Raw genomic sequence first — 23,603 nt, forward strand, 5'->3', positions numbered from 1 at the left:
CAGCAATGTCAAGTGCACAGAATGTAGGGCACCCTCACTAAAGGCTGTCGGAAAGCTAGGCCACAGGGGGAGCCGTGCATCCACATGCCGTGGGGTGTGGAGTTAGCAGGACTTCAGTGCCATACGAGTACAGAAGTTCCAGCCCAAGCCCTCTCAGGACAAAACTGCCAAAGCCAAAGTTAACACCATGAAGAGCATGTGCTTTCTTTGTAGGACAGCATCTCAGCCTCATATGCAGTGCCCGTTTATTCATATTTCATGCATAATTCCCATGTGCTTAGTTTTGTCTTTAGGTTCCAACCCATGATAAATGAAAATAGCAAGTTGTATGGAGGCAGCAAGAGTTGTGGGTGGGGTGTATTGACCATCAGAGTGATAAAGGAGATCCAGTCAACAAGCCATGGCACTAGTTAGTCACTTCGAAGAACCGACAAAATTGTCGATCCAGAATGCAAAACGCATGGCGTTGTGGGGAATATGTAGTATAATTCTTCAGATATTTTGGATTTGTAGTAAATTTATTGTCTTGTGAATAATAAGAACCTGGAATCATTGAGAAACAATGTTATTCATGGGTAAGGTACAAAGATAACAGGTACTTTAAAATTCATTTTACGTTTTGCCAATTAATAGTTAAAAGAAGTTTTAACAACTCAAATGGTTAAGTGACCTAAAAATATTTACTATTTATTCATTTGGCAATACTGTAAATAAAATTTCTATACCACTATATAAGAAAGATTATAAGGAAGCATATCATTGAAAAACAAATATTAAATACCTGATAAACTTTCTTTATCAATAGCCTGAAGATTGTTCTCATTGATTTTAAGTTCTTCTAATGTAGATGGCAATTCTGAAGGAATCTGTATCAAATTATTTCCATCCATATTCAAACGCGTTAACTTCTTCAGAAGCTTAAAAAGCAAATCTCAAAGTTACTTTTTTATCTAGTCACAGCTGTGCAGTCACATTTCACATAAGGGTCGTTTTGAAGCACTGACTGAAAGTCTCACAAACTATCTTTCCTTAGGCTTAGACAGTAATATCCAGGCCACACAGCAAACCCCATATTCCCCCTGCCAGGTTGATATTGATGCTGGTAGTAGCATTGATTCTCAGGGATTTTCAACAGACTACATTTGATTATTTTGTAGCTTACTCACCATGTTTATATTGCAGCTTTTTAGAAAGTGAGAGAAAGCTGCCATAACTACTGGATTGGTCGTTCTTGCTAGATCTTAGGTTTCCACTTTTTCAGCAATACACAGAAATTTCATGAAATCATGCAGTAATCTGAAGCTGTCATGGATGCTAACAATTAAGATAGCAATCAATCCTTTTAACATACTTGTAAACCTCAGTTTTTTATCTACTCCAGAAAGGTCATAAAATGACACTAATTACTGTGGAAATTTTTCAAAACTAAGGACTACAGATGTTACAAGCTATTCCTATATGGCATCCAGTTGACTGTCTGGAAAAGTATCTTTTCACATTTGTAGTTGTGTGTTCATTGATCAAACCTACCCTCTACCACCAAAAGTGGGGAACTGTGGTTAGGTAGATTTTAGTAAAGTCCCATGGAATGATTCACCTCTCCAGTGATCATATTTAAATTTCAACAGTTTCGGAATGGGACAGAGAATTCCAAAGCAAGAAAAGGAGGTAATCTCCTACAATGTTTTTCTCTTGGTCAAATATAGGGAAAGGACCCCCTAATGCTAGCCATTTTCTAGGAGAAGGATGGATAGCACGAAGTAGATCTAGGATGTGAATGTGGAACCCTCTTATCTGCCAGCCTAGACTCCAGATAAGAAACAGGAACTGAGAATATAAGAGGCCAGTGATTTGTCTGAAGAGTGGGTGGAAGACCCAGAAGACTGCCCAAGGGAGTAACAGTTTCACCTAGTAAAATATAATGTGCTTTATTTATGGCTTTTCAAACACACACATTTATGAGTTTTTTGTTTTTTGTTTTTTGTTTTTTTAACAAACATAAACCCCTTCTCTCTTAACTCTTAAATTCCTTGAATTCTGTCTTCTTTCCTCCTTTTTGTTTTTTGAGACAGAGTCTGCCTCTGTCGCCCAGGCTGGAGTGCAATGGCGCAATCTCGGCTCACTGCAACCTCTGCCTCTCGAATTCAAGCAATTCTCCTGCCTCAGACTCCCGAGTAGCTGGGACTACAGGCGCATGCCACCACACTCGGCTAAATTTTGTATTTTTAGTAGAGACGGGGTTTCACCATGTTGGCCAGGCTGGTCTCAAACTCCTGACCTCGTGATCCACCCATCTCAGCCTCCCAAAGTGCTGGGATTACAGGTATGAGCCACTGCGCCCGGCCCGTTTATATATATATATAAAATTAGTTCAATCTGTATCTTTCAAAGGTTTATTCTATGCTGTTTCCTGTTCTCTCTCTTTCCCTCTTCTTTTCCAAGCTATCCCTAGTTTTTATCTGAGCCTATCTGTTTTTCCAGAACCCCCTTCTGCCAAAGTATCCTCCATCAGGTTTTGTTCATTGCACGAAGCAAAACAAACAAAAAAAGGAAGGCGTGTCTTGCTGGCCTGAAAAATGTCAATAGAGTTTCCAGATAGGCTCAATTTATTTCCAGAAAATACTTCATATGGTAAGAGACCAGATTTTAGCATGTTTTCAGTTACTTGGGGAGAAACTACTCCATAAATTAAAATCATTAGTTTTGTCACTAATGCTATTGTTGGTGCCCTTATGGCAAAGCTAAAAGTATGTAAAATAATAAACTATATTCAAGAGAAAACTTGAATGCAGTTTAGGAACATCAGAGAGGAAACTTTCTTAGAAGAAAACTACCAATTAGAAGCATTTTCCTTTTCCTCCCTTCCCCATCTCCAACCAGTGCAAGTCATAGTGAAGCCATTCGTCCAAATAGACAAATCAGAGCATGTATTTACCTTGAATGCTTTTGGACCTATGCCTGGAGAAGTGATATTATTTTTGCTCAGATCAAGCCTTTCCAAATTTGGTAATCCATTAAATGCTTCATCTGGGATGGAGGCGATGGAATTGCCTAGGACATACAGCGGTTATGTTTTAGGCATGTGTGCATATACATACATGTACACACATGTATGGGCGTGTGTGCATAGATTTCAAGAGAGAGCTTTGTCTGGAGGAGAAAGCAATACTCAGAACAAGGACAGAATATATATTATATAACCAAAGTATGTTCAGAAAAGTAACAGGCTGGAAATAGATAGTTTAACATAGTTGACATTTTCTCTCTAAGGATTCATCAGACTGTAAGTATATCATGGTTTAGATGAAGGTGCTTAACACAGCCAGAATGTGGTCTGCTGGAGAGTACTGGTAACATTGTGCATTTACAACAAAGGTGTGGAAGGTTATACAGAAACTGATTTTTAGTCTTCATATTCTCCCATAGCCATTTTCTTGGACTAGAAGCATGCCTCTGTTTTTGTCCATGAATGCTCATGCAAATCACTCACCTCCTCTGAGCCTGTCTCCATCTCTGCATACGAAGCTGGGGGAGATCATCTCCAAGACTCTCTGACATCTAATGTTATGCCTCTATGGCTTCAATCTGCAAAGGTTCCTATATGCCCTAATTTTATGGGTTTTTGTTTTAACATTTAGTTAAGTTCAGTAGTCGATTTTTAAACCCAGAAAGTGAGCGTACCAATAGTACATACCATAAAAGTCACGTGGTGACCTTCTTATAAAACCGTAACAGTGTAGCTCAGTGTGGGTCATTTATCTTTTCCAAGACTTCAGACTTTCACAGATTGGGTTTTCTTAGGGCAGAGCATACCTGGTGCACAGGCCACAGGAGGAAGGGGCGTTGCTGAGCATGAGAGGAATTCCTTAGGTGATCATATAAAAGTAGGATGAAATCCTTTGTCAGAAAGGCCACGGAAGCTTCTATTATGTTTGACACTGGCAGTGTGCTGTCACAAATGGCCATCCCTGCACAAATGTGTTGACCTTTTCAGCTCCCCTCACCCCAGCATCTCCAGAGCCACCCCTGGCATAGGGGCCTCATTACCCAGACGAAGGCTCCTGCTGTTCCCAGCACCCACAGTGTCCCCACCAGCCAGCCTGTCACACCTGGTCCTGCTGTTCTACTCAGAGCCCTCCCTGGTGGTCCGATGGAAACATGGGCAAAAGGTCTAGATGACCACATTCCCACTAGAATGTCAAAAACGAGGGGAAAAAAGCAACTGACAGTACCAAGTGCTGGCAGGCTGCAGAGAGGCAGGAGCTCCCCAGCATGCAGGTGGGAAAGGAGCAGCCACCTTAGAGAACTGTCGGGCAGTTTCTTATAAACTTAAACATGTATTTACCATATCAGCAGTCCCACTCCTGGGCATTGCCCTAGAGAAATGAAGACTTAGGTCCACACAAACATTTGTACATGGATGTTTATAGCAACGTTATACATAATCACCCCAAACTGGAAACAACTCAGATGATGTATACCTGGTAGGAAACCATGGCCCATCCACATGATGGAACACTACTTGGCAGAAGAGAGGAATGAACTACTGATACACAAAACAAAATGCGTGGCTCTCAAAAACATTAGAAACCAGACTGAAAGGGCTATGTATTGTATGATTCCATTTATGTAACACTCTGGAAAAGGCAAAACTGTAGAGACAGAAAACAGATCAGTGTTCTTTGGTGGCCAGTGACTGCTGGAGGGGGAAACAAGGAATTCTGGGGAGTGACAGAATGTCCTATATCTTACTTTTGGTGGTGGCTACATGACAATGTGCATTTGTCAAAACTCAGAACTTATGTACTAAAAATAAGTTTTACTACATACAAATTATACCTCATGAAAGCTGATTTTTAAGAAACATCAGTAGGAAATCATCATTTGATTTGGAGGAGTTTGCTTTATACCTGACTGCTATTCTGCAGTAAATAGCTATCTTTTCTGCAAAGTTTATATATTTGAAGATTATGAAATTAGTCTATTCAGGATCAATTTTTAGGATGAAATTAAAATATAATCTTCATAGAGCAATGAGAATCGTTCATTTTTTTTTTTAAGAGACAGGGTCTCACTCTGTTGCCTAGACTGGTTTCAAACTACTGGGCTAAAGCCATTCCCCCACCTCAACCTCCTTAGTAGCTGGGACTACAGGTGTATACAACTGCACTTGCCTAAGAGTCATTTACTTTTTTTTTTTTTTTTTTTTTTGAGATGGAGTCTTGCTCAGTTGCCCAGGCTAGAGTACAGTGGCTCAATCTCAGCTCACTGCAACCTCCGCCTCCTGGATTCAAACGATTCTCCTGCCTCAGCCTTCTGAGGAGCTGGGATTACATGCATGCCCTACCACACCCGGCTAATTTTTGTATTTTTGGTAGAGATGGGGTTTCGCCATATTGTCCAGGCTGGTCTCGAACCCCTGACCTCAGGTAATCTGGCCACCTCAGCCTCTCAAAGTGCTGAGATTACAGGCATGAGCCACCATGCCCAGCTGCTAAGAGTCATTTACTTCTAAAGCACAAAATAAAGCAGAAGTGAACATCTCTTACCAGTGAGCTCCAGACTTGTTATCTGTGGTGCTGTGAGTGGTGGTATCTGGGTGAGCATGGCGTTGATGCAGCTGATGGTCCTGTAGGACAGAGAGCACCCACTTGGCAGGCGCAGTGTGCCTCTCGGAGGAGCAGGAAGTGGGGATCGAGAGGGCATTCGGAACGTATCTCCTCTTACCGGGTCCTCCTCGTCTTCCTCCTCCTCCTCATCCTCCTCACCCTCCTCCTCCTCATCCTCCTCCTCCTCCTCCTCCCTTCCTTGGCGTTGCTGCTGGTGTGCCAGCCTCCTCTCCTCTCCAGGCCTCTGCTTTCTGTCTCCTCCTCTGCTGTCCCCCTCACTGTAAAGTTGCCTCTGATTTCTAGATTCAGGGGTCTCTGTCTTTTGCTCTGTATCTTCTTTCATTGCTTCATCCTCCTCAGATTGAAGTGCTTCTTTTCTTACTATTTGGTCCATTCCCACCTGAGGAGGTGGCAGTTGCTTATGAAGTAAATTGGTAGGTTCTCTTTGTTCTGAAGAATCACCAGAAAATTCATTTCTATCATTTAATGCTATACCACTGAGTAGAGAATAGGAGACTAATGACCACGCAAGGATGAGGTAGCAGAGATAAGTTGATGATATTAATAAAAGAAAAAATCATAACAAAAATGAGATTAGTAAATATTATTCCCTCCAAGTATTTGAGTGCAATTTAAAGATGAAATGCACCTTGAAATTTTTGCTTAAAAAGTTTTAATAGTCACTTTATTTCTATTTTGTAAGCTCTCTTACATTTTTTTCACCTGTGGACCTTAATACTAATTTTTATATTAAATAACTTAATGCTTATTTTTGCTAACATATCATGCTACCTGGTGACTAAGGAGGGAATAATATTGCCACATGAGGCAAAATGGTAAGCAATCCTGTTGTGAGATTGTGTTATAATCAGATGTGATACCTTTATAATAGATACTGTTCTGTTCACTAGGGCTATTGCTAATGTGAGAATTTGTAGACTGTTTACCAGACATTAAAAAAGTGAAACAGGTGTATATTTTAATTGCTTATAGCAGTGAAACCAACTTTTGTTATAGATTTGTCACTATTTTTGTCCCTGGCATCCTAGTGTCATCCTCTGAAATTCAGAGTTATAGAGAGAAAGTTGTCCTCCTCTCTCCCAGATTCTATACTTAAATCGTCTTTACTACCTGAGACCTACAAATGACGTTCTGGACTTAAGTGATGTTGCTTTAACTTAGACATATGCACAGGAGTGCTGTTTATCCTTCCATGACGGTGAGAATAGAATAAATGATAGTAGACAGTGAATCTACATTTATATTCAGCTGTTAAATCTTTGGCAGAAAGTGGGGAAGACAAGACAAAGACTAGATTCAAATTCACTCTCTGAGTAAACAGTTCTAGGAAGAACTGATTTCACAGTGCATAAATTTTTTTTTTTTCCCCTGAGACAGAGTCTTGCTCTGTCGCCCAGGCTGGAATGCAGTGGCATGATCTCGGCTCACTTCACCCTCTGCCTCCCGGGTTCAAGCGATTCTCCTGCCTCAACCTCCCAAGTAGCTGGGATTACAGGCACCCCGCCACTATGCCAGGCTAATTTTTGTATTTTTAGTAGAGATGGGGTTTCGCCGTGTTGACTAGGCTGGTCTCAAACACGTGACCCATTGTGATCCTCCTGCCTCAGCCTCCCCAAGTGCTGGGATTACAGGTGTGAACTACCGTACCCAGCCAGGGTGCATACATTTCCTTTCATCAAGATTTATAAATTTACTTAATCATCTGCCTACTCTTATTTAATACTATATATAAACTACTCCCGAAAAGAACTCAGGAAATATAATTATTTGGAGAAATTACTTGAGATATCAATTCAGTATGTATTATAAAGTCTGTGAGTTTTTTCACATCTCTAGCAAAACATGCAGAAGGAGAATAGGAAAAAGTTAGTAAAAGGAAACTAAAGCTATCATATTGAAACATTTAAAATCCTTCCTGTATATCCAAGTTTATTTTTCCAAAATAACTACATTTCAAGAATACTCCAAGTCTTTTGAAAAAATGTCTGAGAATTTGTGACTCTTACTTTGTAAACCTTGTGTTTATTTCACTCCAAGGAATACGTTTCATTGAACACTTTTTTCCTAACTCTCTTTAAACGTTAGTGAAATATTTGGTAGTATAAAGCAAAACACAATTTCTAAAACGTCAAAAGTTTTTCCTGGCAGGAGACTTTTGTAGACACCTACCCTGTGATCATCTGTGTGCATGGGAGCAATCTACCTCGGTTATAGACAAGAGAAGATGGCCCTATCCATTCCCAGCCAAGTATTTAACAAGTATTTATTTGCTTATTTTCATAAGGTGTTGGTTAGGCTTTTCTCAGAGGAGACTGGGCCTCCCGGGAAGGGTCCTTCATTCAGTCAGGTATGAGCCTCATTGGAGAAGGGGTCCATGAGCAGCCAACAAAACCCATGCTGTGATCTCCTGCACACAGAAGGGCCACGTGAGAAAATCATGCTTCAGGCTACACTTCTGCATTTTCCTGGGATTATCCAAGCAGCGATGTGGGTTCCTGTGCTGCCTTTGAGTGGCTGGGTATAGCCAGAGGGCTGGGGCTTTATTCTCTTTAGATGCAAATCACTCTTCCTTTGTTTACCCTGGCTTCACGGTGATAAAGCCATGTTGGGGTGGATTAAGTGGGATAATGCACACATAGACCAAAGCAGAGCCCTTAACTCAGTAAGAATTCAGGGTCTGTTAGTTGTAGAAATTCTCTTACCGTACCTCTAAAGCTGAGAGTCAAATGTGGAATGTAATCTCATCCAAGTTTACTGAATCTGATAGAGCTAGAACTATAAAGCCACAGTCTATTATTTATATCCCCTACCATGCATTTTCCCAGATATTTTCTATGTTAATCAACATTCTGCCAATATTTTAAGTACTCAGATGACTAACGTATCATAATTTTAATCTAAAATTAGTAACAAAAACAAATGGAAGTTAAAGATCAATCACACACTGATATTTTGCTTAGCTAAATCTCTATACCAGTAGCAGAGCAGACAGGGCAGCATTCCCCTTCAGGTATAACTGTCTGGGGGCACCTCTGGGGATGGCACATGGTTTCATCACAAAGCACTCTTCCATCTGAGCAGAGGCAGGTAGTGCAGGGCTCAGGGGACCACACAGCTTTGTTGTACATGGTTATGCCCTTTACCAAACAGTGTCCCTTCTTTCCTAGAAGAAAACAAAAGCACAAATTTAAATTTCTTATGTGGTTACCAGCAACTGTGAATGGAAGTAAACACAATGTGAAGTCAGACTGCTCTGACCACACAAGAGTAGAATTCTACGTGCATTCATGTGTAGGGTAAAAATGTCATGTAGACAAGAAATGCTGAAATGCTTTTCACAGGCTCTCCTCTCAGCCCCTTCACTTAGGCTCTAAGAGTGAACTCCCTCATGGTAACTTGGGGCTGAACTGCGCTTCCATTTTGTATCCATCAGGGTAGATTAAATTATATAACAGCAACAAACAATCCCCAAATCTCAGTTATTTTTCTTTTTTTTTTTTTTTTTTTTTTTTTTGAGACGGAGTCTCGCTCTGTCGCCCAGGCTGGAGTGCAGTGGCGCAATCTCGGCTCACTGCAAGCTCCGCCTCCCGGGTTCACACCATTGTCCGGCCTCAGCCTCCCGAGTAGCTGGGACTACAGGCGCCCGCCACTGCGCCCGGCTAATTTTTTTCTATTTTTAGTAGAGACGGGGTTTCACCATGGTCTCGATCTCCTGACCTTGTGATCCGCCCGCCTCGGCCTTCCAAAGTGCTGGGATTACAGGCGTGAGCCACCGCGCCCGGCCAGTTATTTTTCATTTATACTTTGTGTCTAATGTGGGGACACAGGGGCTCAGCTCATCATATTCACTCAGGATTCATCTATAAGTAGGCTGTCCCGATCACTGCGATAGTGGGAATGTGAGGTTACAAATCACACTTGAACTCTAAAAGTGTCTAATTACACTGACCAATGCAAATTGTACGGCCACACCAAACTTCCAAAGCCACCAGCCAATCCAGTTCCATCATGTGATTGGAGAGCTGAGCTAGCACTAATGACAAGCTCACAGCCCACCCTTGATGTGCACATGGGAATAGGTGAAACCAGACAGCATGCTTCTATGGTGCTTCTCAGTGAGACACTGAGCTATCTTTTTTATGGTTTATTATGCTATTGAAATATTCACATACTATAATATTCACCCTTTTAAAGTGTATAATACTGTCTGGGCGCGGTGGCTCATGCCTGTAATCCCACCACTTTGGGAGGCTGAGGCGGGTGGATCACTTGAGACCAAGAGTTTGAGACCAGCCTGGGCAACATGGTGAAACCCCATCTCTAAAAGCTGAGGCATGAGAATCACTTGAACCCAGGAGGTGAAGGTTGCAGTGAGCCAAGATCGTTCCACTGCACTCCAGCCTGGGCGACAGAGCAAGACTCTGTCTCTAAATAAATAAATAAACAAATAAAGTGCATGATGCAGTGCATATATTCATTTTCCGACATACAAGATTGCAGATATGTGGATAAGTGTATCAGCTAAGCAGACCGTTAGAAAGCTGAGGAGAATATTAGGGGGGATGTTTTTCTTCCAATCCAGGTGTCATTCCAGATAACTTTCCTCCATCTGAGCCACTATCCCCAAGTTCCACCCCCAAATGAGCCTCTCAACGTTAGTCCCCTTCTTTCCCCGACCACTAACTCAGCCCAATTCAGGCCCTACCCATCTCTCATTTGGATACTTGCAATAGGCTAATCCCACCTACCCAGTTGCTCCTCTGAACAAAAATACACATATGAGTTTCTTCCGGGTTATCAAAAGCACGCTATCAAAATGTCCATGGCCATTTTTTTTTTGCAGAAATGGAAAAGCGGATCCTTAAATTCATTTGGAACTATAGGGGATCCCAAATAACCAAAGCAATCTTGAGAAAAAAGAACAAAGTTGGAGATCTCACACTTCCAGATTTCAAAACGCTCACTACAAAGACACAATAATCAGCTTTTGTCAGTGTGATACTAGTATAAGGATAGACATATAGGCCAGTGGAACATTGAAAGTCGGACATACATCTGTGAACAACTGATTTTCAAGAAAGGTGTCAAGACCATTCAGTGGAGGAAAGAACAATCTTCAACAACTGGTGCTGGGACACCACCAGCAAAAGAATGAAGCTGAATCCCTGCCTTTCACCAAATACAAACATTAGCTTAAAATGGATCAAAGACCTAATATATCTTATATTTAGACCTTTGCTCTAAATATAAGAGGTAAGACTACAACACTCTTAGAAAAATCCATAGGGGTAAATCTTTATAACCTCATATTTGGCAGTGGATTCTTAGATATGACACCTAAAGAAAAAGATAAATTAGACTTTATCAAAATTTAAAATTTGGTGCATCAAAGGACATTGTTAAGAAAGGGAAAAGACAGTATACACAATGGGAGAAAATATGTGAAATCATATATCTGATAAGGTCCTGATATCCAGAATATTCATAAAGAACTCTTATAACTGAATTACAGAAAGGCAATGCAATTAAAAAATGGGCAAAACTTGCCCAATACAGTGGCTCTCGCCTGTAATTCCAGCATTTTGGGAGGCCAAGGAGGGAAGATTTCTTGAGGCCAGGAATTTGACACCAGCCTGGACAACATAATGGGATGCTGTCTCTACAGAAAAAGTTAAAAAGTTAGCCAGGTGCGGTGGTGCATTCTTGTAGTCCCAGCTACTTGGGAAGCTGAGGCAGAGGATCACTGAAGCCCAGGAGTTCAAGACTGCAGTGAGCTATGATTGTACCACTGTATTCCAGCCTGGGCAGCAGAGCAAGACCCCATCTCTTAAGAAAGAAATAGGCATAGGAGTTGAATATGCAGATAGACAACATGCACATAAAAAGATGCTTAACATCATTAGTTGTTAGGGAAATGCAAATCAAAACCACAATGAGATACCACTTCATAAAAGAACAGCTATAATTAAAAATAAATAGTTGTTGGCAGGAATGTAGAGAAAGTGGAATCCTCTTCCATTGCTGGTGGATATATAACAGTGTAGCCACTTTGGAAAACATTTGGCAGTTCATCAATAAATTAAATATAGAATTACCAAATGGCCCAACAGTCTCCTCCTAAGTATATACCCAAAAGAATTGAAAATAGGTGTTGAAATAAAACTTACATTAATGCTCATAGCTGTGCTATTCATGATAGCCAAAAGGTAGAAACAGCCCAGATGTTCATCAACTGATAAGCAATATGGATAAACAAATATGGTATAGCCATACAATGGAATTTTTTTTTTTTTTTTTTTTTTTTTGAGACGGAGTCTCATGCTGTTGCCCAGGCTGGAGTGCAGTGGCGCGATCTCGGCTCACTGCAAGCTCCGCCTCCCGGGTTCCCGCCATTCTCCTGCCTCAGCCTCCTGAGTAGCTGGGACTACAGGCGCCCGCCACCGCGCCCGGCTAATTTTTTGTATTTTTTTAGTAGAGACGGGGTTTCACTGTGGTCTCGATCTCCTGACCTTGTGATCCGCCCGCCTCGGCCTCCCAAAGTGCTGGGATTACAGGCTTGAGCCACCGATACAATGGAATATTATTCAGCCATAAAAAGGAATGAAGTTCTGATACAGGCTAACTATAGATGAACTTTAAAAAACATTATACTAAGTAAAGAAGTTAGATACACAAGGCTACATATTATGTGATTCCATTTACATGAAATTTCCAGAATAGGCAAATTCATAGACACAGAATAGATTAGTGGTTGCCAAGGGCTGGGAGTGGGGAGAAATGAGGAGTTTAGGTACAGAGTTTCCTTTTGGTGGGATGAAAATGTTCAGAAACAAGATAGTAGTGATGGTTGCACAATATTGTGACTGTACTAAATGCTATTGAATTGTACACTTTAAAATGGATGAAATGGTAAATTTTGTGTTATGTGTGGTGATACAATCAAAAAGTACTGTAAAATCACTGGAAAATATTTTTGGACAATTTGGAAATGCTTAGTATATATCTTCTGTACTTTTATGCATATATGCTTACATATACAAACATTTTTTTTACACAAGTTTGAGATCACGTTATGAATACTTCTTTTTTGGCTTTTTCGTTTTCCATTATTATAGCTTAGCTATCTTTCCACTTAACTAAAAATATTGACCTCATCATTCTTTAGCAGTTATGAGTACATTATTATTACAATTTTTTTAAGTTGATTTCTCTTCCTTTCTTTTCCCAATCATGTTGTAAGTGTGGCTTAAATTGCCTATTTTCAGGATAATTGTATATTATTTCTGTTAAATTCATGGAAATAACTAATGAAGAAGCATTTAGCTGTATTGAGACAATATATGAAATACTGGCCACAGAACATCATATGGTGATATTTTCTGTTATTCTTTTGAAAGTTTTATTTAATGGTAACATGCCTATAATACTTTTTTCTTCCAAATTTGGAAAAATGTAAACCATTTAATACTAGTTTTTATAAATGCCTAATTGAAATCTTTAGCAGAATTTTTAGTCACTTAAATCTTTTAAATGTCAGTGGCTTAACCTATATAAAATGAATTCAGTGGCTTTAATTCTATTTGTGGTTGAAAATTTTTGGTTGAAAATATGTAATAGCCATATGTTCACAGAATCATCTGAATAATTTATTTCTGTATTCTAGATGATCTATTGTTATAAATGGAAAAGCAGTTTATAAATGTTTATGTATGTTATCTATGTTAGGATTACAACTATTTAAAATATATGCATAGTAAACATACTGGAAAGAAATAAACCAAAATGATAACTATGATTTTGTAAATATAGTGGTGGGATAAGTAACTTTTGTCTAATAATTTTGTATTATAAATATGTTCCTTAAGCTGCTTTTGGTTTTTTGGGGGTGTTTTGTTTTGTTTTGTTTTTAATCTTGAGACAGAGTCTTGCTCTGTCGCCCAGGCTGGAGTGCAGTGGCATTATGTCTGCTCACTGCAACCTCCGCCTCCCAGGTTCAAGTGATTCTCCTGCCCCAGCCTCCCAAGTAGCTGGGATTACAGGCACACGCCACCACACCCAGCTAATTTTTTGTATTTTTAGTAGAGACGGGGTTTCACCATGTTGGCCAGGCTGGTCTCAAACTCCTGACCTCGTGATCTGCCCACCTCAGCCTCCCAAAGTGCTGGGATTACAGGTGTGAGCCACCGCACCTGGCCCCATTTTTAAAAATTATTTTAAAATGTATGTTTGTAGATTAAACCAAAAAGTAATATAATAACCTGGATTTTTCTTTAGAAGATTATCTTCATGGAGATGTTCTCCCTCTCTCCCTCTCTCCTTCTCTTTCCCCATACCATCTCTCACCCTCCTCCCTCCTTCTGTCTCTCTCTTATATTGTTCTCTTACCTGGTAACACATTATAACTTGATTCTACTCCAGGAAAACTTGAAAAAGATTCAAACTTTTCCTCCATGCCGTAATCAAAGTTAACAACAGGAAATCTTGCTACTGGTGTAAAAATTGTTGTTTGCGGAGTTCCAAGCTGTCTATTTGATCTGTGCTTGTGTGAGGTTGAACTTTTCCTCAGCCTTCTGTGATAGATCTTCCTCCTTTGCTTCCTAGGAATTTCTTCATTTTGTCCAAAGTCAGTTTGAAAAATGATAAGCAGAAAAAAACAAAACAAAACTGCAATCTTCATGTTTGATTTTTTTTCACCAGCTAATTTCTAGAATGAAACAATATTTCAAAGTTAGTGGTGACTAAATTTTTACCTCTGAAAATTGGCTTATATATTTGCTTGTATGCCTCAGTAGGCAAGTCTTTGAGAAATTACACTTACGATATATGGGCTATATGCTACAGTATTATTGCCAAATCATAATTTGGAATTCTTCTATCAGAATCAAAAAACTTTTTTTTTTTTTTTTCCATAGAGACGGGGTTTTGCTCCATCACCCAGGCTGGAGTGCGGTGGTTCAGTCATGACTCACTGCAGCCTTGAACTCCTGGGCTCAAGCAGTCTTCCTGCATTGGCTTCCCAAAGTGCTGAGATTACAGCATGAGTCACCATGCCTGGCCAGAACCTTTTTGTATCTTACCTTTATCTTTAGACCAGGAATTAGAAACCTTTTTCTATAAAGGGCCGGATAGTATATATTTGAGGCATCATAGGCTACACCTTCTTTGTCATAACTATTCAGCTCTGTCATTGTAGCATGAAAGCAGCCATAGTCATATGTTGGGGACCAGCCTCAACACCACCCATAGGGTACCCAAAGCCCAGTGGTGACAAAGGAAGAGAAGAGACAGGTTAAGATTTCATAAAGGTGGGAGCCAGGAGGCCAGTTGCAAAATGGGGGCTGCAAAAGGCCCAGAGTTCTGATCTCCACACTATTTGTTGAGTACAATCACTTAGATCTAAGAAGCAGATGTTTAGGGCGAAACAGTGAAAGGGAGGCAGCGTGTCATAGGCGTAATCTATAGCAATAGCAGTTTAAATGAATCTCCTTTGTGCTTAAATAGCATATCTTTAACTTATTGGGGAGTAGCTAATGGGAGCGGGCTTAACTAGGAGCCTGTATGTCTGTCCACATTTCAATGTTTCAAAGGAGTGTCTTTCTCCTGTAGCACAGTGTTTATAGATAAGAGAGCAGGTTGCACTCAGAGCATGGGGACATAATGGCAATAGGAAGGCTTTCCTCCTCAGAGTTCTCTTGTGGCTTTCCACAACTTACTGTCCCATATTTTTATGGCCCGTTTATGCAGGCACCCCATAAGCCTTTTTCCCAACAACAGTATGTAAACAAATGAGCGCGGATGTGTTCCAGGGAAACTCTCATTACCAGTAACGGTGGTGGATCAGACATGGCCCCCGCTCTGGGCTCTGATGTTCTGCAGGTTTTCAAAGATTACTTGGGAGATTTCTCTCCGCCTGTTTGCTAAGACGTTCTATGACTGATGTAATCCACAACCCATTTTCCCAGCCGCTCTGTTTTGTGCTTTTATTCTCTAGCTTTAGAATTGTCTGGGGGGAAGGGCATGATGATACCATATAAAAATAACGGTCAGCAGCATCAGTTATAAGGAGGTAAGAGTCAGGAAGAGTAACTCTTTAATTAGCTGGTCTCAGGGTTAGTACAGGGCCTTGCACATAGTAAAGCTGAAAAACATTTAAGAAATGAATATTTAGGCACTCTTGGTACAGTAGTAGCATTATGGTCAGACAGACTGGCACAATTCCTGTGAGTCTGGTGGCCAGGGACAGGAGAAACCTTCACCAAGGTGTTGCAGCAGCTGTCATCAAAGGATTCACTCAGCCAGTCTCTCTTGGCCTAAAGTTAGTCCTACAAAGGAAGGTTGGCAGTTTTGACTGCCTCTCAGAATTTTACAGCTACGAAACACACACATACACACACACACCCCTACACCGCTTGCAGCTTTCCTCCTGCTCTCTCCTCAGGTCCACTCGCTGTCAGTGTTCCCCAAGATGAAGAGCCTTCTTTACACAGCCCAGTATGGAGGAGAAACTAAAACCCCAGGTATCATAAGAACCCAGATCACAACAGATTTGCCGCTCTTATCTTTTTAATGAGCATTTAAAGTATTTGGTGATTCTAGAAGGTTAAAGTAACTAACTTGCTCAGTGATGAAATTTATTTCAATTCTCACAGGCATGCCTTGGTCTCCTTCACCAACCAGAACAAAACTGTGATGGGAAGGAATGGTAAAACATTCAAGGTGATGTTACATACAGAGATTAATACACTAAACTGCAAAGGAGAGGCACTGAAGGATTAAGAGATAAGAAGTGGCCATAGACTGCTAACCCAGTCGTCTTGTTGGAACCTTAGAAAATACCTGAGAGGCCAGGCACTGTGGCTTCTGCCTATAATCCCAGCCCTATAGGAGGCCGAAACCAAGGTGGGAGGATTGCTTGAGGCCAGGAGTTTAAGACCAGAGTAAGGAACATAGCAAGACCTTGTCTCAACTAAAACATAAAAACTTAGCTGGGCATGGTGGTGCATGCCTGTAGTCCTAGCTACTCAGGAGGCTGAGGCAAGAGGCTCAGGAGGCTCACTTGAGCCCAGAAGTTCAAGGTTGCAGTGAGCAGCGATTACAGCACTGTACTCCAGCCTGGGTAACAGCAGAGACAGACTCTGTCTCAAAAGAAAAAAAAAAACAAAAAAACAAAAACTGAGAGACCCTACAAGCATTTGACTCAATCTTTCTGTCTGACCACTTGACCAAAGAAAGTACAGTCATGTACCACATAATGACTTTTTTGTCAGTGACAGATTGCATATACCATAATGGTCCCAAAAGATTATAATGGAGCTGAAAAATTCTTATTGCCTAGAGATGTCACAGCATCATAACATAACACATTACTCATGTGTTTGTGGTGATGCTGGTATAAACAAACCTACTGCACTGCCAGTCATATAAAAATACAGCACAGGCTGGGCACGGTGGCTCAAGCCTGTAATCCCAGCACTTTGGGAGGCCAAGGTGGGTGGATCACTTGAGGTCAGGAGTTCGAGACCAGCCCAGCCAACATGGTGAAACCCTGTCTCTACTAAAAATACAAAATTGGCTGAGTGTGGTGGTGCACGCCTGTAATCCCAGCAACTCGGGAGGCTGAGACAGGAGAATCACTTAAACCCAGGAGGCGGAGGTTGCACTGAGTAGCTAGGACTACAGGCATGCACCACCATGCCCAGAGTGCAGAGAGACTCCGTCTCAAAAAAAAAAAAAAGAAAAAAGTACAGCACATACAATTATGTACAGTACATAATACTTTAATATATGACTATATTACTGGTTTATGTATTTACTATTTTTCAGTTTTAGAGTACACTCCTTCTACCTATTAAAAAAAAAAACGTTAACTGTGCAACAGCCTGAGGTGGTTCCTTCAGGAGGTATTTCAGAAGAAGGCATTATCATGAGTGTTGTTACCCATGAAGACCTTCCAGTGGGACAAGATGTGGAGGTGGAAGACAGTGATATTGATGATCTAGACCTGATGCAGGCCTAGGCTAATGCATGTTTGCCTGTTTTTAACAAAAACAGTTAGCAAAAAAGTTAAAATAGAAAAATAGAAAAAAAGCTTATAGAATTATGCTACAAGGAAAATATTTTTGTACAACTGTACAATGTATTTGTGTTTTAAGCCAAGTGTTATTAAGAAGGAATTTTTTTAAATTCTTGAAACAAATTAAGATGAAAACAGCACACCAAAACCTATGGGATATATCAAAAGCACTACTAAGAGGGAAATTTACAGCAATAAACACCTACATCAACAAGTAGAAAAACTTTATATAAACAACCTAATAATGCATCTTAAAGAACTAGAAAAGGAAGAGCAAACCAAACCCAAAATTAGTTACAAAAAAGAAATATTAAAGATCAGAACAGAAACCAAAAAAACTGTAGAAAAGATAAACGAAAAGTTTTCTGAAACGATTTAAAAAATCAAGCCTTTAGACAAAGAAAAAAAAGAGAGGAATGCTATTACAAAAGAGTCAGTTTTTAAAAAAATAAAAAGTATATAAAGTTAAATTACAATAAGCTAAGGCTAATTTATTGAAGAAATAAAAAAACTTTCTTATAAATTTAGTAGAGTCTTAGTGTACAGTGTTTATAAAATCTACAGTAGTGTATAGTAATGTCCTAGGCCTTCACACTCACTGACTCACCGGAGTGACCTCCAGTCCTCCAAGCTCCATTCATGGTAAGTACTCTATATAGTGTACCCTTTTTAAATTCTTTTAGACCATATTCTAACCATACTTTTCCTATATTTAGATATGTTTATTTTTTATTTATTTAGAGACAGGGTCTGGCTCTGCCACCCAGGCTGGAGTGCAGTGGTGCCATCTCAGCTCACTACAACCTCCGCTTCCTGGGCTCAAGCCAGTCTCACACCTCGGCCTCCCAAGTAGCTGGGACTGCAGGCACATGCTACCATGCCCAGCTGATTTTTATATTTTTTTTTGTAAAGACGGGATCTCACTATGTTGCCCAGGCAGGTCTCAAACTCCTGAGCTCAAGTGATTCACCCACCTCAGCCTCACAAAATGCTAGGATTACAGGCATGAGCCCCCACACCTGGCTTTAGATATGTTTAGATACACAAATTCCATTCTGTTCCAGTTGCCTACAGTTTTCAGTACAGTCACAGGCTGTACAGGTTTGTAGCCTAGGAGCAATAGGCTCTATCATATAGCCTAGGTGTATAGTAGGTTGTCCCATCTAGGTTCGTGTAAGTACACTTTATGATGTACAACAACGAAATCATCTAACATCACATTTCTCAGAATGCATCCCTGTCGCTAAGTGACATATGACTGTAATTTGTTGATATGCAGATTCTTAGAAGTCCACTTCACAACCTAAGACAAGCTGTGGAAATTCCAAGCATATCTAAATTGAAAACCATGAGCATGAGCTCAGGGTAATGCATGCCTTCCTCAAGCCACAGTGTCTACCACCCAAATGTTTAGGAAATGCAGGGTCATCCGTGCTAAGTCTTGGCAAATATTGTGATTGTTTCTTAGTAGAAACCTATAATGGTATTAGCAAACATATGGCTGCCATCCTGGGTCCTCGGCCTAGGTACAAATGTCACTAACTGACCCATTTTTGACATTCTGCATACAGTATATCACCTGAAGGCCATGAAAATGAGCATGGTTTTGTGGAGATCACCTTCCCTGTATTGCCATAATAACATTCCTACTAGTTTGACAACTAGTAACCAGAGTGGCTCCATGAAGTAGAATGATACTCTAGGAAGCGACCATGATGTAATTTCACAGACTTTTGGAGAGTCTGTGAAGCTACATCATGGTCGCTTCCTAGAGAATCGTTCAGCCATTACACCAGTATTATGACAAAACTTATCAAATCTGACTCCCAGTCAACATGGAGTAATAGGGACCACGTATACCTTCGCACCTGAAACAACTTAAAAGTAGAACAATATATATGAAGCATTTTCCAAATATTAAACAAAGAGCAGTCCAGGTCAGTGATCCCTGAGAGGGGATGCAAATCAAATGCCCGGAGAGACCTGTAACTGACCTGCTTCCTCCCTCAAGGGAGTTGCAGGGAGGGGAACACAGGCAGAGTCCAGCAGTCTGCCCGAGTTGTTTTTAAAAGATAGAGTTGGAAATCTGAGGACACCAAAGAGACTAGTGTTCCTAGGGCAGAGTACAGAGAGGTGAGAGCTAACCCAGAGAAACCCTTCCAGAGATGTGAAGTCTTCCACTGAATACTGGATAACACATATATGTAAGTAAACTTATTAATACTTGAGACTGGGAAAAGAACTAACCTAAAGGACAAAGCGGGGGGTGGGGGGGGAGGAGTAAAAAAAAATGGTCTCTGGAGCTTAAAAAGACCAGGAAGAGTTTGTGTTCCACCAGTCAGAGTGGAAAACCTTACAATTCACAGGGCATCTGGTAGAGTACTCAGAAGAGCATTAGCTCAGTAGAGGAAAATAATTAGCCCTAGGCTAAAGGCTGCTGTAATCTCATTTAATAAAGCTTAAAAGCAAGCCTTTCTGAAAGAACTAAACTGTGTACAGGAACTTGACAGTGTCTCAGAGAACCCAACAAATGTTTTAGGATCCAATGTAAATTTACCAGGTACACAAAGAATCAGGGAAAGTTGACCTCTAATGGGAAAAATCAGTTTATTGAAACCAATTCAGAAATGACAGTGCTGATATACTAATTAGGTCTTTAAAAATCACTATACCTATATTCTATATGTTCAAGAAGGTAGAGGAAAGATTAACCATGTAATGTAGAAACATAGAAGATATTTTTTAAAAACCCAAATCAAACTTTTAAAGATGAAAACTACAATGTGAGAGAGAAAAAAATACATGACAAGGGATGAATAGCAGATTAGACATTACCAAAAATAATTGGTGAACTTGTTTTCAAAAACTGCAAAAAGAAATAGACAAATCTACAATTATCCTCCAAAATTTCAACACTTTTATCCCAAATATTAGTTTCAAAAATAGTAGACAGATTACAAATTAAATTCAGATGCCTCTACATATCTATTAAATGTCTAAAACCCAAAACACTGGCAACACCCAGTGCTGGTGAGTGTGTGGAGCAACTGTAAGTCTCATTCAGTGCTGGTGGGAATGCAAAATGCTACAGCCACTTTGGAAGACACTTTGGCAGTTTCTTATAAAACTAACCACTCTTTCCATACAACCCAGCAATCGTGCCCCTTGGTATTTACCCAAATAAGATGAAAATCTATGTCCACACAAAAACCTGCACACAGATATGTATAGCAGCTTTTTTCATAATTGCCAAAACTTAGAAACAAGCAACATGTTCTTCAATAGGTGAATGGATAAACAAACTATGGTATATTCAGACAATGGAACATTATTCAACACCAAAAAGAAATGAGCCATGATGCCATGAAAAAACGTGGAGGAACCTTAAATGCATATAATATATAACTAAATGAAATAAGCCAACCTGAGATGGCATATGTATGATTTCAACTCTATGACATTCTAGAAAGGGCAAAACTATGCAAACTATAAAAGAATAGTGGATTTGGGGTGGGGAGGGATGAATAGGTGGAACACAGAGGATTCTTAGGGCAGTGAAACTCTTCTAATACAGTATAGTCAGCCCTTTATATCACAGGTTTTGCATCTGGATTCAACCAACCATGAGTGAAAAATGTAGTTTGGCCTATGTAGCATTTGTGCTGAACATATGCAGACTTTTTTTTTCTTGTCATTGTCCCCTAAATGATACAGCGTAACAACTACTTACATAGCCTTTACAGTGTATTAGGTGTAAGTAATCTAGAGATTATTTAAAGTATACAGGAGGATATGTGTGTATTATATGCAAATACTATACCATTTTACTTAAGGAACTTGAGCAGCCTCAGATTTTGGTATCCTTGAGGGCTCCTGGAACCAGTCCCCCAAGGATACCAATGGACAACAGTACTATAAAGGTGGGTACATGTCATTAAAAATTAGTCAAAACCCAAGACAGAGTAACAAGAGTGAACCCTAACGTAAACTATGGACCTGTGGGTGGTAATGATATGTCAGCATAGATTTATCCAGGGTGTGAGATTTCGATAGTGGGGGAAAAGCACATATGAGAACTCTGTACTTTCCACTCAGTTTGCTCTGAATCTAAAAAGGCTCTGAAAAAAGTCTGTTAAAAAAAATTAGTAGTCATTTTATGCCAAGAAAAAGTAATTAATATTTTTTAATTAGTAGATAGAATATCAGTCCGGATTTTAAAGACTTTAATACTATCAACCTATTTGTCCAAATTGTCCTAATAATTTGCCTTGTTTGTCCTAATGATTGTAGGTATGTACAAATTTAGAGTCGTTATATCTTTCTGGTGCATTTGTCAGTAGGTAAATACTTTCAGTGTCTCTGGGAGTGCTTTTGCTGTAAGATCTACTTTGTCTAATATTAATGTAGCTGCATTTTTTTTTCTTTTTTGGCTTTTTAGATTCAGGAGGGTTGTATGCAGGTTTGTTACCTGAGTATGTTATGTGATACTGAAATTTGAGATATGAATGATCCCATCACTCAGGCACTGAGCATAGCACACAACAGTTTTTCAATCCTTGTTCCTCTCCCTGCCTTCCTCCCGTGTCTATTGTTGCCATCTTTATGTCCATGAGTACCTAATGGACTTAGTTCCTAGTTATAAGGGAGAACATGTGGTCTTTGGTTTTCTGCTCCTGCATGTAGTTGCTTTCTTTTGGTTAATGTCTGCAAAATATATGTTTTGCTTTCAGCCTTTCTATGTTTTTGTATTTTCAGTAAGTTCCTATTAGTGGCATTTTAATTCAGTTTAACAATTTTTGTCTTGAACTGGAACATTTAGGCTGTTTATATTTAATGTAAAATTTAATATGTTTGAGTTGAAATATACTTTATATTTGCTTTTTATTTGTCCTACATATTCTATGTTCCTTTTTCTGTTTTCTTTCTTTTTAATTGGTTGCTTGGTTTTTATGATTTCATTAGTAATTATACACTTTTTTTTTTTTTTTTTTGAGACGGAGTCTTACTTTTTCACCCAGGCCAGATTGCAGTGGCACTATCTCGGCTCACTGCAAGCTCTGCCTCCCGGGTTCATGCCATTCTCCTGCCTCAGCCTCCCGAGTAGCTGGGACTACAGGCGCCTGCCGCCACGCCTGGCTAATTTTTTGTATTTTTAGTAGAGACGGGGTTTCACCGTGTTAGCCAGGATGGTCTCGATCTCCTGACCTCGTGATCCACCTGCCTCAGCCTCCCGAAGTGCTGGGATTACAGGCGTGAGCCACCATGCCTGGCCAGTTATACACTTTTTATCATTCTCTTCTTTGTAGAGATTACCACATACATCCTTGACTTACCAAAGTCCTAATATAAATTAGTACCTTTACCTCTTCCTGGACAATACAAGAACCAGGATGAACTTCAACTCCATTTATGCCATCCCAGTATGTATTCTATTTCAGTTCTGTGTTTTAATTATATATGTATTTTTAAACCCTCAAAATATTATTATTATTTTGTCAAAGTTCATTTAGATAAGATTTTTCATCCTCATCACTATTAACATTTTGCACCAGAGGCCAGGCACGGTGGCTCACGCCTGTAATCCCAGGACTTTGGGAGGCCGAGGTGGGCGGATCACAAGGTCAAGAGATCGAGACCATCCGGCTAACATGTGAAACCCTGTCTCTACTAAAAATACAAAAAATTAACTGGGTGTGGTGGCGGGTGCGTGTAGTCCCAGCTACTCAGGTGGCTGAGGTAGGAGAATTGCTTGAACCCGAGAGGCGGAGGTTGCAGCAAGCTGAGATCGTGCCACTGCACTCCAGCCTGGGTGACAGAGCCAGACTCAGTCTCAAAAAAAAAAAAAAGAAAAAAAAAAGAAAAAAAAATTTGCGCCAGATAATTCTTTTTTTGTGGGGAGC

The 23,603-nt window shown here is 40.0% G+C and overlaps 2 protein-coding genes across 3 annotated transcripts in view; one reads left to right on the plus strand and one right to left on the minus strand.

The window, feature by feature from the left end:
• CENPP (centromere protein P) overlaps nt 1–23,603 on the plus strand; it is a 272,761-nt gene that overhangs the window by 176,293 nt on the left and 72,865 nt on the right. The gene's annotated exons all lie outside the window — the stretch shown is intronic.
• Nucleotides 1–23,603, minus strand: part of ECM2 (extracellular matrix protein 2) — a 41,611-nt gene that overhangs the window by 13,608 nt on the left and 4,400 nt on the right. Inside the window, exons 2-6 of one of the 2 annotated variants that reach the window (XM_015117266.3) lie at nt 14,016–14,334; nt 8,605–8,793; nt 5,550–6,059; nt 2,936–3,051; nt 782–917 (exon numbers count right to left, since the gene is read on the minus strand). In XM_015117266.3, coding sequence (XP_014972752.3) covers nt 782–917; nt 2,936–3,051; nt 5,550–6,059; nt 8,605–8,793; nt 14,016–14,307 — 1,243 coding nt within the window. In that variant the 5' untranslated portion in view covers nt 14,308–14,334. Of the gene's footprint in view, nt 1–781; nt 918–2,935; nt 3,052–5,549; nt 6,126–8,604; nt 8,794–14,015; nt 14,335–23,603 lie in introns of both variants that reach the window. The other variant, XM_015117264.3, reaches the window with a different exon arrangement.

This window comes from Macaca mulatta, chromosome 15 (assembly GCF_049350105.2).
Source record: "Macaca mulatta isolate MMU2019108-1 chromosome 15, T2T-MMU8v2.0, whole genome shotgun sequence".
Lineage (NCBI taxonomy): Eukaryota > Metazoa > Chordata > Mammalia > Primates > Cercopithecidae > Macaca > Macaca mulatta.